This window comes from Myxocyprinus asiaticus, chromosome 45 (genome assembly GCF_019703515.2).
Source record: "Myxocyprinus asiaticus isolate MX2 ecotype Aquarium Trade chromosome 45, UBuf_Myxa_2, whole genome shotgun sequence".
In the NCBI taxonomy this organism is placed as follows: Eukaryota; Metazoa; Chordata; class Actinopteri; order Cypriniformes; family Catostomidae; genus Myxocyprinus; species Myxocyprinus asiaticus.
The window spans coordinates 12363574-12382417 of NC_059388.1; the positions used below are offsets into that span (position 1 = coordinate 12363574).

General features: G+C 38.9%; 1 protein-coding gene across 1 annotated transcript in view; it reads right to left on the minus strand.

Moving 5' to 3' along the window:
- Positions 1–18163, minus strand: part of LOC127435393 (neuron navigator 3-like) — a 216241-nt gene extending 198078 nt beyond the window's left edge. Inside the window, exon 1 of the mRNA XM_051688837.1 lies at positions 17894–18163. Within this exon, the coding sequence (XP_051544797.1) occupies positions 17894–18163 (270 nt within the window). The remainder of the gene's footprint in view (positions 1–17893) is intronic.
- Positions 18164–18844: the final 681 nt, after the last annotated feature.

Genomic DNA, 18844 nt, shown 5'->3' on the forward strand with positions numbered 1-18844 from the left:
TGGCATGAGAGGCTTATTTATTGCTGGAGGGTTATCCCCATCTGGAGTTCAATGGGTTCTCTGATCACAACTCTATAGAGTGCAACAATGTCTACCTTTTTTCAGTCATCTTGGTTCCGGAAGTATTTTTCCCATTCATCTTTTCCATTTGGTTTTCTTAAAATTCTTCATAAAAACAGTTCGAAGCTGTATTGCAAACATTGCAAGAAGTATTTGCAAAGCAGACAAAAAGACAAAGGTACAAGACTGTGTACATGCCATATTTCATGAAATCATGGATTACAATCCCATGAAGCAATGCGAATGAGGCGATAAAATTAAAATCTATGAAAACATACAAAATTATTAATTTAAAGTTGTTGATTATAAGTATAGAAACAACATATTTTTATTGCAAAATAATTTAAAATATGCTAATATATAATTAGTCTGATAGTGTAGGGAGAACAACTTGATTGCGTTGTTCACAGTGCATCATAGAAGAGGGCGGTCACTGCAAAGCTCTTGACATGCTTTGTTTGCCACAATACTCTAATTGGTGGAACTTTTCTCTTTGGGATCTTGGGTAGTATAATGTTTCACCAGGAACTCCACTATTAAATGCACTTTTTAAAAAATTAAGTTGAAATAATGCAGCTTCAATAAAACTCTACCTTCAATTAGCAACATCGAAACTCAGGGTAGGTCTGTCTCCAAAGGTTTATAAGAATTGCTTAAAATCAGTTCACCAATGGAGAAAATGATTTTTACTTCCGGAAGCCAACTGTTGCACCCATTACACGGTATTGGCAAGATCCACTAAAAGCCAGATCCCTATATGCTAGATCACGCAATGGCTAACGCAGTTACACTCTTTTCCATTTTTGTCCTCAATCAAAAACATCACGCAAAGCGAAGCCCAATCTGCTCTCCATTTCCTACAAGTGAGAGGAGATGAAAGATCAGGTGCATGTGGCATTTCAGCTGCCTCTTGGCCAGATGTAAAAAAAAAAAGAACAGCTTTTGGCAAGCACACCTTTTCTTTAATCCCTTCTTCCACCTCCTACACTCTAACCCTTATGGGCCCAAGATCTCTTTATGTCAGACAGCTGAATGCAGCGTCTTCTCTTTGAGTCAGTGAGTTCAGAGTCGGTGGTGTTGACTAAGTCCAACCAGAGCAGGCCGAGATCAGAGGAGGGTCTATTTCCCAAGCTTGCTTGCATTACCTACAGCTATCATAAAACAGAGGCAGATTCTGGGCGGATTGTAAAATCAGTTAGTAAGTCAGCGGTGGGCATGGTACAACGTAACATTTACAGCTCAAAGCATACCTGCCAGCAAAGAGGCGGGATCCGACCTAAAGTGCATCCAGAGTGGATGTGCAAAAAAGAGTAAACAACTTGCCTATTAAACCATAACTACTTCCAGCATGCAGCCAATTGCTACTTCAGAATATAAACCTGAGAAAACAAGCTCTGACCAACAAACACACTCGCAAAGAATAGGGCACATAAACAATGGGGGAAAACCGTATTCCGCTGGCACGCTCGTAGTTCCTTTGTCTGCCGGGCAAATTTTCAAAAAATGATGAGTGCCCTTAGTAAATGGTCCAAGTTTTAATGCTTGTCATGATACTTTTTTCCCATTTATGTGGGAGCAATTTAATTTGGACCACCCAGATACGAAACCAACTGGTTGATTAATCACTAGGTCTACACGGAATATGTGCCTGCAGAATTTAAACGAATTTGAACCAAGCTCCACACATCCTCCACCCTTTGCAAGTTCATTTTGTAATGGGCTAATTTACCTAAAAATTTAAAATTTGTCCTTGTTTACTCACCCTTGTGTTGTTTACTGTGTGGCTCTTAATTTCTTTAAAATTAAGGCACAAAAAAAGGCATATAGAGGAAGAAAAAGGATCTTGAACCAAATAAAGGGATGCCACCCATGCTGCCCTGTGACTGGATAATGCTAATCGACACTGGGGGAAAAGATGGGTGTGTTGACATGTTTACTCAAAGGTCATCTTTCTGTCCAGATTAGGCAAAGATATCTCCCTTCCTCTTCCTTTCTCACACTCTTTCTTTCTGCACATCTGTATCAATGCACTCCAGCATCCTCTTTTTGTGCAACTCTCGGCAAAACAGGCTTTGGACACAGAGGCAGCATCCCAGTGCATGGATCTTCCTTGCTTTTGCTCAGGATATAAGAGTCGGTACAAGCTGCCAAACCTATGAACAATTTAACAGGAAAGCAAAGCTGTTGGCAAGTAGTTCCAAGACTGTTACGGTTTCTTAGCTGATCAGCACACACACATACAGACAGTGCTTTTGTGTGCATTAGATAGCACAGCAGTGATCTCAATTCAGTGATCTTTAGCCTGTAGGGATGTAATTTAGCCATCCTTCGCATGACAAATAGCTCCTGTCAACCTGGGAAAAATGAATATCAGAGCAGGCCTGTCCCCTATACACACCAGTGGAACAGCCCACTTCAAGAATCTGTACCAGCACTGTGTGTATGTGTCTGGCATCCGTGTGTGTGAATCAGATCAAAGGACAGAAAGCATGGCACACTCCCACCCTATACAATGTGCTTCTGATCTAACGCTGTTCCTCTGTAGCTGAATTAAACCAACTTTACTCCAGATTGAGGCAATATTAACTTATTTAGGCCCCACAGAGAATAAGAGGATCTGTGGTCCATGAAAGTCAACGAGCCCTCTTCATCCGCCTACCTTCTCATCTCATTTCCTCTCCTCCATTTCCATTCTTCACCCCTCCTTCTCCTCCTCTCTAAGCTCCTTCTTTATGAAGTCACAATAAAGAACAAGTGATAAAGAGAGGAAGAAGGCAGATGTTGGCCGATTAAAGCTTTCAAATCTGTCGTATATGCATGTATCTGCTTCCGATGTAGCAAGTTTTTCTCATTCACATCATCTTTGAACTCTGAGCAGAGGTGAGAGCCAAACACTGTTACCACTTCAGTGCACAGCACCAATGCAACTTAGAACTACCGCCACTATACTAAAATGTGTGCCAACACATATGAATGCACTTAGATGAACGCAAACAGTAGAGAGCACCTTCTGACATAAATGTACAAGAGGGTACACATCCTGTACTTCAATGAACATTTTTTTCATTTTCCTTTAGTGTACCATACAAAGCACATGTAATACCGTTTTATAATACCATTCTGTACCTAGTTTGTACAGTACAAAGATCACACATTTGTTTCTTATCAAGGAGCAATTCTGTACTCCTAAATGGCAACACCACACTGACAAGACTTTGTACAATTTTAGTTACGCAGAGCTACTTCTTATCTGAGATGTCTGTATGATAAACAATTCTTTCCACACTCTCTATTTTCAATGTACCTCCCATAACAGACAGTTTCATGTTGATGTGTGTGCTTGTACATGGACACTGATGGATACAGGGATGACAGTAACAGAGTGAAAAAAAGAAGTCTACTAATATCCACAAAGCCTATGATTGACTTGAACTACTGCCTGCACTGCTGAGTCTTTTATCACACTCCCTCAGTGCTGGACACAATAGTTCCCTGTGCCTCTGTCATAACCACAGTAATGCAATGATCATTCAAGGATTACCTCCCCTTCTCACTGGCTTATTATGAGAGAATATTTGTTTGCACATTTTTTTGAGCTTCAAGGCCCATCAAACATCAGCCAGTGTGTTGATGGCTGACCTGAACCGTGCATGAACCATTTGTAGCACAACAGTTCTTCTCTCTGAATATAGAGTCACTACCCCAGTAAAGTTGAGGAGCATTATGCCATTAATGATATTACACCATAAATATGAGATTAGGAGACTCTGCTTTTCATCAAGCAGGCACACACACACACACACACACACACACACACACACAGAGAGAGAGAGAGAGAGAGAGAGAGAGAGAGAGAGAGAGAGATTTGATTTTTAACCACAACTTTATTAAAATACATCTTTATGCTAAAAAAAAAAAAAAAAAAAAACAGAAACCAATTTACATATAGCATAAGTACAATAATATTCCCACATTTGCTCTCATATTAATATCACTGTAGTAGAAGTGAAAAAAAAAAATAGTGTTCCATCAACCACTTGACATAAAACATCTCTGTAACCCCATTGTTGTAAAAAAACCATCACAGTCTGTCATCATTGTAAAATAATTTAAATCAATCAAAATTCTACATTTTACCAACCCTTTGAACAACAGCAATAAATCCTACCTTGTATCACTCACCACCATTTTCTTTCTACTTACATAAATGGCTAATTTACCTTTAGACACAAGGAAATTTAATAACTGAAATTTAATTATTTGTTTATATATAGGACCAAAAAAATAATAATAATAAATGTATTAAACAAAACTGACTACCTTGCAGTCCATATAACAATGAAAAAACTATTTCTCTTATTTTACAAAAAGGACATACATTTGAAACCATTAGATTAATCACAGAAATAAAAGCATTTAATGCTACAGCACCATGTAGAATCCTCAACTGCAAATCTCTCGATCTTTTCAAAACAGATGGTTTGTATAATATCCTCCAAACTGGTTTAACATCACTTGCAACCCCAGTTTTTCCTTCCATACAGTATCAATCCTGTCCTTCAGCACATTTTTATTTAGAACCTTCACACAACACATAAAAAACTCTACCACTCATCATTTTCATATCTATTTTTTTCAACTCCTTCTAAGGACTGACCACTTAGTCCTTTAAAATCTGGTGTCAATCCAATTCTAGAAAAGGGATCCAAGTTATCTGGGACGACCTTTCCATTATAAAAGTCCACCAACAACTCTTCATTCAAATTATCTTTCAAAAAGTCCATAACTTTTTTAACTTGTCGCAAAGAATGTTGTTTTAAATGGGCAGTCATAGCTTGAATATTGCTGAAATCAGTCCCAGCAACATCCACAACTTCTCGCAATTTGAACGTTTTTGTGGAGTGTAACATATGCATTAATTCTGGCATATTCCGACATTCCACATCAAGATGAGCTCCATGGATCAGATGCTCTTCCAATAGCCAAAAAAGAGAACTTGAGTCCAACCTCTGTTTTTTAAAAAGACCCCAAACTTTAATAAGTCCTGTATAAAAAGAGGGTAATCCATTAAGTCTCAGTCTAGAGCAGTCCAATAAAAATAAAGCTGTGTCCAATTTTAATCCATTTGCTTGTTTCAAAATACTACTTGCAACATGTCTCCATACTAAATACTTTGGTCTAGTGAGATATCTCTGTATGAATTGAAGGCAAATGGTTGCCCTCCTGCTTGCAAGATGTATCAGACATTGGCCTCCTTATTCTCTTGGCAAAAAAAAATCACACTCTGAAGGACCCAATTGATAGCTTGTATTTTACTCAAAAGATCATTTGGAGGGTCTGTACAAGCAAGCTGATAGCCAAAGGAGTGAAGCTATCAGATTGTTGGCTATTACAGTTCTTCCCCTATATGATAACTGTGGAGTAATCCACTTCCACTTTTCTAACCTTCCTTTAACCTTAATCTAAAACACCATCCCAATTATTTTTAATCATACAATCATCCCCCATATAAACCCCAAGATATTTTATACCTTATCTCTTCCAAGCCAAACTAGCTGGTAATTGAAGGAATCCTTTTTTCCAGCTCCCAGTTGCTAATGCTTCACTCTTAGCCCAATTTATTTTTTTGCTTAGGATAAAATTCCAAATTGATGTAAAAGTGCCCAACATATCAATGTCTCTTTGTTCCTTTACCAAAACAACATCATCTGCATACGCAGACAACTGAATAACTTAATTGGTCTCTGGTATAGTCCAACCACTTATTTTGTTTCTAATTTTTGAAAGCAAAGGCTCAATTGACAACACATAGAGCATCCCTGACAGAGAACAATACTGTCTTATACCCCTTTTAATTTTAAAAGGGGCACTCAATTTTCCATTTATTTTCACCACGCTTTCAATGTCTTGGTACAAGACTTTGATCATAGCTATAAAACCAGGGCTGAAACCAAATTCTTCCAACGTACGCCAAAGATATTTGTGTTCAAGCCGGTCAAATGCTTTTCCAGGTCTATGGAAATAAGACCAGTATCTATAGTCAATAGTTTGTAGATTCCAAAATATCTCAAATTAAATAAATATTGTCTAGAATTGATCTGTTGGGCACACAGTAAGTCTGTTCCACATGAATAACCTCCCCCATTACCTTCTTCAGCCTGTTGGCCAGCGCCTTTGAGATGAGTTTGAAATCAGTACAAAGAAGAGAAACAGGACGCTAGTTTCTAATGTCTTTTTTAATTTACCTTTCTTTGGCAGCAAGGTTATTATTGCCCTTCTACAACTCAAATGCATAAAACCCGCATCCAGACTATCATTAAACACTGCCAACAAATAATCTCCTATTAACGGCCAAAAGGCCTTATAGAACTGAAAGGCCGTCAATTCTAGGTGCCCTGCCACCCCCATATTCTGAAGTGCAGCATAGAGTTCACCCATAGAGATTGGCGTCTCCAAGTCAGAATTTCTTTCATCAGAGACTTATGGCAGATCATGAAAAAACAAACTAGCCACTTCATCATCTTCTTCACATTCACTGCTATACAGTTCTGAATAAAACTGCACCATTTTTTTCCTGATTTCACAAGCTCTATCAGCTCATACCCAGAAACAGATAATAATGAATTAAGACTGTTTTTCCTCTCAAGTCCAAAAAAGAACCAAGTGGGGGCATCCATGTGTGCTACACTTTGAAAGTGTGAGTGCACCAGAGCTCCTTGTACTTTAATGCCCAACAAATCATTCAGAACAGATCTTTTAGCCTTAAGGACCTCAATATTTTCCCCTTGATTTCCTGTGGACTGTATAGAATCCTGCAGATCCACTAATCTCCAAAGCCTTAACAGATCTAGAAATGTCCCTAGAGACATTGAAAGCATAATGCTGACACAATTGCTTTATCTCAACTTTAACAATGTCCCACCACAACTGAAGATTACTAAAACAATGTTGCTTCAACTTCATTTTCCCCAGAAAAAAGAATATTTGCTTAAAATTAGTAATGAGCTATTAAAATGCCAATATGCACTTTTGTGTTTAACATCTGCAATAAATACAGAACAAGTGAATAAAAATGATCTGAGAAACCTACATGTCTTATATCACATGCTTTTACAATATTAACATGATGTCTGAAACAATCAAATCTGACTAATTTAGCCATTGAGATAAAATTATCTCTATTCTGTATATTGTCTTTGACTTTATGAAGATTCCTCCAAATGTCACATAAATCATGTGTAACAATGAGCTGAGTCATAGCTTGCTTAGATGCAACATGAGGTTCTAGATGGTTTCTATCAATTTTGTGAAAATGCTCACATTTTCATTCTCTGGTACTGTATTCGTACTATTCGTATCCTGCTCAACAACTCCCTGCTCCCTCCTTCCAGGACAAGACCAAATTAAATGGCCTTCTTGTCCACAACCAAAGCATTTCATCAATTCTGATGTGGTGAAAACCACACAATCAAAATGATCAATTCTATACTTGAAATTAAGGTTTAGATCATCAAGATAGCTTCGTAAAATCATGTGTAACTGTCTCCTAAAAGAGACTACATGTTTTAACATTGGCGATTTACATCCCAGTGGCACTTTCTTTATTAGAGATACTATTTTTCCATACCTTACTAGTTCTCTCTCCAACAATTCGTATTTGATGAACGGCAGAACATTTGACAGCGTTATTTTTTTCGCAGGTTGCACAAGAGGCAAAACTGCCATAAACGATTCTTGAATCACAACACCATTCCTGACCACTGTATTTAGTTTATCAGTGCTGTCCAGAAAGATCACAACTGCATTGTTCATTCTCGAAGCAGACTGTAAACTCTTGTGACCAACCACATTAACCACAGCAAGTCTACATTCCTCTACTGAACATTTACTAGCGGGAATTATCTTAATTTAATGCCGCCTTGTTAAATTGTCTAACCCTATTGCTGCGGGTCCTGCCATGCCGAGAGAGAGAGTTTTAGTATGTATTAAAAGCCAGACCCTGTCATGACTGGATACACTGGTCTTGACCTGAACAGTTTTGTTGTCCAGGAGACAGCACTTATGTTTTAAACACACATTAATGGGAATTTTAATACATTTTACAAATAATATTATCATCAAATAATGAAAAAATACTTAAAATCTATATTGCCAATGATAACACAGGTTCATGCAAATATCACAATTCAACTGTTTATTTGGTCTTAGTTTCTCTTAAAATGATCAGTGCTAACACCTCAGAAGTTTTTTTCTTTTTCTAAACTGTAACTCCCTTGACAGTACTGTACGAGTTTACAGAAAATGTATTTCCTCTGGCTTTAATCAGTTTATGTTACATATTAAATATTCAGACACACTCCAAGGTGGTTTCAAGGATAATTATAGATTCTGCATGTGACAGCTCTGATAAAAAATGTTTTTAAACAGCAGCCAGGGAAAGTTTGGGACTTTACCCACAGGGCAGGACATCCTGTGATTCTGTAGCTGGTCATCATGTAATCATGAAAAATTATTTTCTCCTTTCCTTCTGTTTCCTTTTTCTTTCCTATTTTATTTCTGTTTCTTTAATTCCCTTTCCCTTTCCTCGCATCGCATCGCCTCGCCTCCCTTCCCTTCCCTTCCCTTCCCTTCCCTTCCCTCCCCTTCCTTTCCTTTCCTTAACCATCCCTTCCCTTCCCTTCTCTTCCCATCCCTTCCCTTCTCTTCCCATCCCTTCCCTCCCTTTCCTTCCTTTCCTTAACCTTCCCTTCCCTTCCCTTCCTTTCCCATCCCATCCCCTCCCACCCTTTCCTTTCCTTTCCTTTCCTTTCCTTTCCTTTCCTTTCCTTTCCTTTCCTTTTTCCTCATCCCAATTTCTCTGCCCTTTCCTTTCCCTTTTTCATTTTTCCTCTTCACTTTTATTTCCCTTCTCCTTTCTTTTTTCCTTTGCTTTAGTTTTTCCTTTCCCTTTTCTTTTCTTTTTCATTTTCTTCCATTTCATTTTCCCTTTCCTTTCCACTTTTCCCTTTCCTTTCCCTTTTTTCCTGTTACCTTTCCCTTTTCCTTTATCATTTCCCATATAACTTCCTGTCCTTCCTTTTCCTTTTCCTTTTTTCTTGTCCCCTTTCCTTGTCCCTTTCCTTCCTTCTCATTTTTCCATTTCTTTTTCCTTTCCCGGCCTGGCCTCTCCTACCCCATCCTATCCTATCCTATCCTATCCTATCCTGGTGTGTATTAACCACGTGCTGGGATGTCTGCACTGTTCGGGTCCCTGCTGATTGCAAATGAGACCCATGCTTTGGTTTCACAGATGTTCCTCCTTTGTGGCAAGCCAAGAGAAAGTATGTGTATGTGTGTGTAAGTGTGTGTGACCTCTGTGTGCGGCACTGAGCTCGTGGCGCATAATCAGAGCCAGTTATAAAGACAGTGCCAGGTGTGTGCACTGCTCCTATGCCTCCATCAGCACGACTTCAGTGAGAGTTAGAGAGTGGGGGAGAAAGCAAACTGTGTGAAAGAATAAGTAAATAAGAGCAGAGGTCTGGAATGAAGTGAATGCTCCAGGAAAATGAGGGTGAACAGACAGAGATAAAGTAAAAGAATGAGTGAGAGAGAAGTGGGAAGACTGTCAAAGTTTATGTAACACCAGACAAATGCAGCTGATGAAAGTCAATGAAGAAAAGGGAGTGAAATAATGAGATAGAGAGTTGTCCAACCTAATGTGAAAGACCACTTTGGATGTGTGTGTGTGTGTGTGTGTGTGTGTGTGTGTGTGTGTGTGTGTGTGTGTGTGTGTGTGTGTGTGTGTGCCTTTTTTTTTTTCTTTTTTCTGAGGGTTAGGTTTAGGCATAAGTTTAGGGTTAGGGGATAGAATCTATAGTTTGTAGGGTTAGGGTTAGGTTAGGGTTAGTATAAAAATAATTATGTCTATGGAGAGTCCTCATAAGGATAGCCACACCAACGTGTGTGTGTGTGTGTGTGTGTGTTTACTTAGCTATACTTTATTTACCAAAGTTAAATCTGATAAAAACCTTCCTTTCAGAACATCCTTAAAAGTTAAAATGATGTTTAATTTTGTATTTTATTTTAAATTTAAATTGTTTAAAATAAATAAATAAATAAATAAATAAATAAATAAATAAATGGAAAAATGCCCCTGGAAATCAATTCAAATAGTGCCCCCTAATGGAAAATACTTTTCTGACCCTGCATAGTTCCTTATGTTCTTTTATAGAATTAAACAACATCCAAGTGGAAGTGTACAACCTCAGTATATCTGTCTTTCTCTGACAATTTAATGGCCATAACTTTGAACTAGCACAATGTATGAGAGTCTGGGTTTGTGGATACAGATCTGGTGTGTGTGGGTAATTGGGTGATAGTTTGTGGGTAACTTACACCCATGGTCTGCACCATGCAAACCACAGTGAAACTTCTGAAATTCTGCAGTGAAACATTTGCCACTCAACAGGTTTAGATTTGGTGGAGGTGCTTGCTCACATTATGATACTGGTGATAAAGTCCTCAGCTGCTCACATTATGATACTGGTGATAAAGTCCTCAGCTGAACCAAGGCAAATAAACTGACATCTGCTAGGTTGTTAAATGTTATTAGATGCAATTTTAATTATTTTAGACTGAGTTGTGTGCACAGTGTTACTGTAAAACAAACTCTTCTCTATTCTCTAAAGTGTGACTGCAGAACACTTCAAAACAAAACATTCCCAATCAATTTTACTTCCAGAATCTGAAGTATTTCAGAAAAAAAAAAAAAAAAAAAAAAAAAAAAATGATGGAATTTCTATTACTCGGGAACTGACTGAATTGTAACAAATTAACATTATATACCAAAAAGGTGGCAGGTGGTTGGAGGGGAGGGGCTAAGAAAATATGAGGGATTGGCAATGTCAGACAAAAAGTAAACTCGTTTCAGAGGCAGAGATATTTATTACATTTAAATAAAATTATGAAGACAAGCACTGATAAATCTTACACAATAAGTCCAGGAGCATATATTAAGAGAGTAAAGAGGGTCAATTTTTATTTTATGACAGGAGTCAGAAACTTTTATTAACGTGGATGACAAATGTGACAAACAGGAAGGGCCACATGATGTAAACTAAACAGTCTGAGGGAATATGACTGATTTTATTGAATAAACGTACTCAACCCTGTGTTAAGTTGAAACATTGAAATGAAGCTAAAATATTGAGTGACAATGGAATTATTTAGTCTATACGAGCTAAAAATCCTATGAGAACCGTTGGGAAGTTTGTTTCACAGTGAGATGTGGTGTCTAATGCTTCAGGCTCTAAGTCTCTATATCTGCTTGTCTCAGAGGCAGCATCATCATTTGTCTTCAGTGATCTGCACTCTTCCAGATAAGGACTGCAGCACATTGGACCACCCATGGCTGGGATGTGCACAGACACAATAAACCTCTACACCTCATGCCTCAGTGTTGCACCACCAACAGCACCTCTGCTGCTGGGAAACGCTGGCGCTGTCCCCTTGCACTCTCAACTTTCCACTGCCGTTCTTCTATAACACACTGTAAGCCACCAGCAACCTGTTTTCATTCTCTGACTTCTTAGGGCATTTTCAGGCCTGTAGACCATTTGATTTGTTCCAAAACAGGGACTAAATTGTTACAATGTTGTATTTTCTTCTTGGTTCAGTTCACTTTCACAAGGCAATATTTCAATGTTTAATGTCAGTTAAAGTCACATGTGAACAAGCTGTCCCCTTATTGGTCACTATGTTTGTTCGCTGTTCCAGGATTAAGCTCATCCATTGATATACCAAAATTATATGCCTGTAAAAAATGTGTCAAAAATTACAAATCTTAGAGAATTTATGAGTGTCGTCAGTTAGAGGCTGTGCTCCAAATACAAATTATCCATCATTCGGATGGATATGAGTTGTAAAGTTTCCATCATGGTTATTTTTTTCTGTCATTGGTTGCTTTTGCATTATTTCTCCATTGAAACGTGCCTGTTCTCACAGATCTCCCTCTCTCGCAAACACACACACACACACACACACACTCACAAACAGCAGACTAAAGCCATGTAAAAATGTTTTTTATTCGTCAAAATGTTGCTAACGCCATCCTGCCCGTGTTCTGCCGCTATCCAAAAGAGAGATACGATCATACTAAAATTACCTCAGGAATTATAAAACAGCTCCTATTTTAAACATGCAATTATATCTAATAGAGTTGCCAAAAGGCTATATCCACGTTTTGATGATGAATTACAGAGAAGTGCTGATCTACAGATGTCTTCTCCAAAGATCCCTCAGTTATGTTCATGGTTTTTATAGGGATATTGTTTGGTTCGTTGGTCCATTGGATCGGTTTGCATTCTCCCCACAAGCAAACCGCTCCAGAGTTGGTCACAGACTGATTGTTTTGGTGCAGATTCGAGTGCAACTGCCGTGTTCGTATATGCCTAAACGAACTGAACCAAAGGAGAAAACGTGCCAGGTTCCAAACAAACGCTGGAATGTGAACGTGTTTAAAAGGATGCTCTGAGATGACAAGAGTGTCAAGACGGCTTGCGATGACATGGGTAGATAATCCACATTTTCTGGGTCAAATCAATGTGAAACAAGACATTAAGACAACTGAACATTTTGTCGAATGTGGGGAGCTGAGTCTGATGGAGATTGCATTTCATTGGACAGTTAGACTGTATAAATATAGCAACCACATTCCTGTTGTTTACAATCCAGTTTTGAGAATTTGGGGCATCTGGGGGATTTCACATAACTCCAAACACAAAAGATAATTCATTGAGCACAACAAGGAAACACATTAAAGAAATATTAAATATGGCAAGGCAGATGAAAGATGAAGACCTGTGTGCCCAGGAGAATGGGATATTGCAGTCATATCTATGAACTGGATGCCAGAAAAACATCTCAGAGAAACATCAGTTTCCATAGACAGTATAAAAAGACACTGCCTGTCACCTGCATTCAAAATCCAAAAGTCAAAGGAGGCTGTTCGGAAAAATTAAATACAGCTATAAATTTGAACAATGCAATATAACAGATGGATTTATCTCAAAATGTTTTGGGACCATTATTTTCGGAACAACTGTTTTTACATCATGACCTGAAAACATTAAAATGGGTTTTCTCAGAACAAGAACATTATTCAAACTGCAAGTCTTTTTGTCCTAATTTTAGGCTTGTATAACAGAGAACAACACCATGTGGAGTCATTCCATTTTTAAGTTAGTTGATAAGTCAAGTGTGCCCAATCCCAGGCAATAGAGGCTGAAAGAAAGAACTGTTCTTACTTTTCATCTACTGTACTTCGGTTGTGCAAGATTTTGTGAAAGTGCATATATTCAAACTAGGAATCATTTCCATTTCAAGAGACAGAGGATAATTCATTGTAACACCCCGTCTTACTCTTTTCTTCCCTTTCTCTTACTTTATTCTCCTTCCAAGCCTTCTTCGGTCACACTTTCTCCCACACACACCCTCAGTGCCCTTATTCTCAGGTATATAAGTGCACAGCATAAGCTATAATCAAGTTCACCAACCACATATTTCCTCCTTTTACCACGGGAAACTGCTCCAAGAGCTCTGCACTGAAACAAGTGGCTGAAATTATTTTGGCAGAGCCTTCAGTTTTTACAGTCTCAACACTGTCATGCGACTGGGCCCTTATTATAAACTATCCAGGCACCCGTGAAAGACTGCTCTTACAGGCATCCAAAAAAGCTTCTACAGATCCTCACATTAGCCTCTAAGTTTTTTCAATGATTTACTTTAAATCTTGCTCCGTGGAGCTCTTGTTTGTTTGGAAACTTGATAAATAGCACCAACGGATCACAACATCGCCAGCTGTGTGACTGACTGATGTCCTCAGACACAGAGTTTGTCATGTGCTTGCACGATTCAAACCAAACTGCAGCCACAGAGAGCTTGCATCAACACCAAACAAGGTGAATGTGCTGCCCTCTGTGGGAAAGACTACAAACATGTCCAAACAGGACTGTGTTGGAGCTTGGGCTATAAACAAATCCACCACTGCATAATTTACTCCGTCATGGCAGTGCATTATGACCTTTGACAATTTTACTAGCCAGTCAAAGCAAGTAATGCCTTAGGCACTTCAACCCTTTAAAAGCGAACTGAAAGATCACAGTGGACAAGCCCACATTAGGGCTAATTGTTCCTCCGTGACCAGTCAGGCAAAGACAGAAAGACATTGAACAGATAGTTGACCCAAAAATGTTAGCATTTACTCACCGTAATTTGTTCAAAACCTGTATCAATTCCTTTCTTCAGAATAACACAAAGGGAGGTGTTAGTCAAAATGTTCAGTCTCAGTCATTTGCATTGTATTTAAAACAAGATGCAATGAAAATAAATGGTGACTCATTCTATCGGCTGATTAAAAAAAAACAAAAAAAAAAAAAAAAAAAAAACAACACACACACACACACACACACACACACACAAAACACCCTTTTGTGCTCCACAGAAGAAAGTCATACAGGTTTGGAACAATGTGGTAGGGTGAGTTAAAAAATAAAATTTTTTAGTAAACTATAACCCTGAAAGAAGTCAGTTATATTATATTTTGGAGTTTTACTTCAATGGTTAACGTCCCAGCTACATTTTTAACTGCAGACTAAAGTGAAGACACTAAGCTGGTGACAACAGTCTCATCACAACTCATAATAATTTGCACGAGATGGCAAAATCGCAAGGTATTGTACAACTTGGCTTGTACGCAAAGGTACAACTTTTATTCCAAACCTACAGTATATTAGACCAACCAGTCAACAAACTGATTTTCTAATTAATGGGGAAAAACAGCCATTAAATATTAGCTAGCCTCCTAATCAACACTTTATTTTAAGATTTTTATATTTTTATTTACTCATTTCATTTATGAAATACAAATGAGTGATGTCAATAACCTGTAATATGCTTCCATCATCTCATTTTAAACCCTGATGTTTTCTTTCTTCCATGGTACACAAAAGTTATTTTCCTATTCAAATGATGGTTAGATTAAGGGGTTAAACTTTATGGTTAGGTTTGGGGTTTGGGATAGGGGTTACACTTAGGAAAACTTGTTAGAACGCTCGTTCAAAATCCAGATGTTTCTCTTTCTTCCATGGATTTTCCTATTAAAATCTTGGTTAGGTTTAGAATTGGGTAAGGGTTTAGAGCTAATGGTTAGGTTTAGGTTTGGATTAGGGGTTAAATTTAAGAAAACATAATCATATTGTTCGCTGGTTTGTTTATTTTTTTCCTATGGGAGTTAAGCCTTTGGCGCATTCGATCAAACAGGTGTGATTACACTAGGCTGGGCTCAGACGCATATGATCAAACCTGTGTGATCTGCATTCGTGCTGCTGTTTACCACAAAGAGGGACTGAAGCAGTTGTCATAATGAACCAGCTGCTCAAATATTCTTTTCAAAATCACAATATCTTTATTTTTATATGTTACAAACATTCAAACAGTCACTAAATAAAAGTTTATAGCCGTTACCATCGGAGAACACTGTTACGGTTAACAGTATTTTCTGATGTCAAACAAAGAATATACAAACTAGTTAATCCACTCGAGCCTTCTCTCATTCCAGCTGTCACTCATTCTAACCACTTCCAATGCTGGGAAAGTGGAAGGGCTAGGATTTTAGAACCTTCTATGCTTCTAAGATGAACTCATAGTCCCATGTTGCATTGCATGTAAACAAAATGGCAGTGCAAACAGCCGACAAGTGCATTGCGATCGCATTTTATCTATCATAATCAAGCATTGTAAACATCTAAAACCCACATTATACTGTATTTTTGATCATATATAATCTGACCTTCAGTGCATATGCTATGATATAATCTATCCTTCAGTGCATCTGCTGTGAAGTGTAAGGTAAGATTTTTTATTTTTTATTATTACAGCGTGCATTAAAGAACTCACACTGGGGGGTCCGTCAATATAGAAGAAAATCACGTGCGAAAACATTAAAGCTGTACGTTTTTGCACGAGTCAACTCGTATGATTTTGATTTCGCCATCTTGTGTTGTTATGACTCTCATGAGACCAGGTTAGGTTTTTTTTTACTTGAGTGTCAAAAACTTGAGTGAACAGTGTCTTAGGTCACAGAGCACTGAGTTAATAACAGAACACATTTCCTTTCTTTTTCGGCCCCGCTGCCCTGCAGCCATCCTGAACATGCTCACAACCGTCACACCAGAATCCCTGCACAGTCAACCACAACCTTGCTTTGAAGTTAGCACACAGGTTACATGAAAATCCAGCCTGTTAGGATCTGGGAGGAAATAAAAGTAGACAAAGTTTATCTGAGGCTAACTGAAAATAAGACAATGGCCCTTAACAGCTAACTAAACAGGAAAGACTTTCTTTTCCCTTCAGTTTACATTTTGACGGGCGGGTCTTGCAAGCAACCTCGAATGAATCTTCTTGGCGGGGATTTTTGAAATATTCGAACTTCCTTAGTTTAAACGCACCCCGCCCTCCTTGTGTGTGTGTGCTCCGGTTTTCAGCCAAGTGTTTGAAAATTTCTTTCAGAATATTGGCACACATTTGTTTTGTATGGGAAAGTGCTTATAGGCAATCTGCACATGTCTGTCATTCGCTAGATATTTTGAGTGTCCGTATTTAATATAGGAAACCCTGAGAAAATAGAGGGAGAGCAGTCAAAGGGGGAAACACCAGCCATCTATCTGTAACAGAGCACCACATGTGGGGGACAGGGAGTTAGTACACTGCCCTGCTCTACTCAGTAAGGCGACAGACTCACCTCAAGGACCCCCCCCACCACACACCACCTTAAAACTACCCCCATGCTTCATTTCACAGATAAAGATATTAACAGCCTATGCAAAACTACTACAACAGCTCACTCGCAAAACTGGCTGCATGAGTGACATGGTTTTTAATGATAAAACTAGCCGTTCTAGCATAATACACAAAATCTAGCAAAGTGTGAGTTTTCCAAAGATATAAGCATAGAGTTTGATGATGTATTTTCTTTTTCCTTACAATCATGTTTTTAAGAAGGCAATGATTATAACATAAAATACGGTATATTTTGTTTTACAGTTAATTCTGTGTGACTTCAGAAAACAATAGCAGACTATGTGGAAATCTTGATTTTTAAGCTGATTTAGCTTTGACATGACTATTGTATAAATTTAGCAAGCTGTCAAATTCAATGTGCATTTTTTTCCTCCACAAAAACTGCTGATGTGATGCAGTTCATGTTGTTTCAAACCCATATTACTTTCTTGTATGGAACACTGAACACAAAATGAGATATTAGGCAGAATGTTAGCCTAATGCAATGGAAGTGAGACAAACATTCTGCCTAACATCTAATTTTGTTTTCCATGGAAAAAAAAGAAAGTAAGGCAGGCTTGGACCAACATGGGTGAGGGTGCATAAACAATTACATAAATTTAATCATTGGGTGAACTATTCCTTTAAGTACTGATTTAAGTAACACTATCTTACAATTAATTCCAGATCTTTTTTTCAGCATTAAGCATTAAAATTCACATACATGCATGAAGGCATAACTACCACCATTTATAAATACAAATGTCCAGTTTATATGACAGCTCTAAGGCAGCACCTGCTACAATTATGCAGTCCAGGCATCTGGCTGATCTAATCCAAAACATGCAGGGAATAATAATCCGAAATCAAACAAACAAGAACAGCAACCAAATTTCTCTTGGAACAGCATGAAAGCCACCTGTTGAGCGAATCAGCACCTGGTCCACAAGCCAACCCAAACACTACATACGTGGATGAACACCACATTTACATGTAGCACATCATCAATTAAACTGACCTTGCAGATCTTACTCTCCTCTGCCTCTCTGCTGCTGCGTGCTAAAGTCAGAGTTGGAGCCTGGGCCATCCTCCTATCCTGGATCTCTGTCTTGAGTGACAGCTGACAGGAGAGCATGGAAGTCTGTGAGCTCCTGAGCTCCGAGCTCCTGGGTGCCAGTCCATGTGCCATGCTGCTCCTCCCTAGGTTGGGGATGGGCAGTGCAGTGTGAATGGGTTTAGACCCCACAGCTGGTTGCCGTAGTTTCGATGCAACGCCAACCACCGGCATAGTCCCTCAGAGTGCAAAACGCAGAGAGGAATAAGGAGGGGAGTAGAGGGAAAAAAAAGTGGAGGAGTTGTCTCTTGTGGCTCTCTCACACAGGAGAGAGAGAGACACAAGTGTGCTGTGTCTGCTCTTGACGTCTGGCAGGGGCTGAAGTGGGAGGGGGCGAATCGTCTCTCATAGACTGCTGCTAGCGGGATAGAGCGTGGCCACGCTCATTCTGTTGCTGAGAGCATGTGCTTCTCTCTGTGACTGAGAATGCTCCACTGCTACACATTCTCCCCTCCTCCTCTCTCACTTCCACTCCGCCTCTTTCCTCATTGACAGCACCACTGCAAAACCAAACAGCTCTCAAGGGCGTGAACTTTTCTGGAAGGTAACCACCACTCTGCTCTTTTCACTGCCTGATTACAGAGACCTGGCTGAGTGTGTGTCTACAGGTCAGTGAAAAATAAGGTTGTCCAAGTTTAAACATAGATTCCCACAAAAAACAATGAGCGTCACATCATTAACTCCCACACACTGGTTCCTCTGTCATTTGAAGAACATTCCACAGCAGAACGTCACAATCCGGCTGCAACTGTCAAAACAGGCTATGTGTAACACAGCTCTGATCGGTGGACAGAGACACCTCACACTGGTTGCAGCTGGAAAAACTGAGCACTGTGATGATAGTTTGAGTGCAAA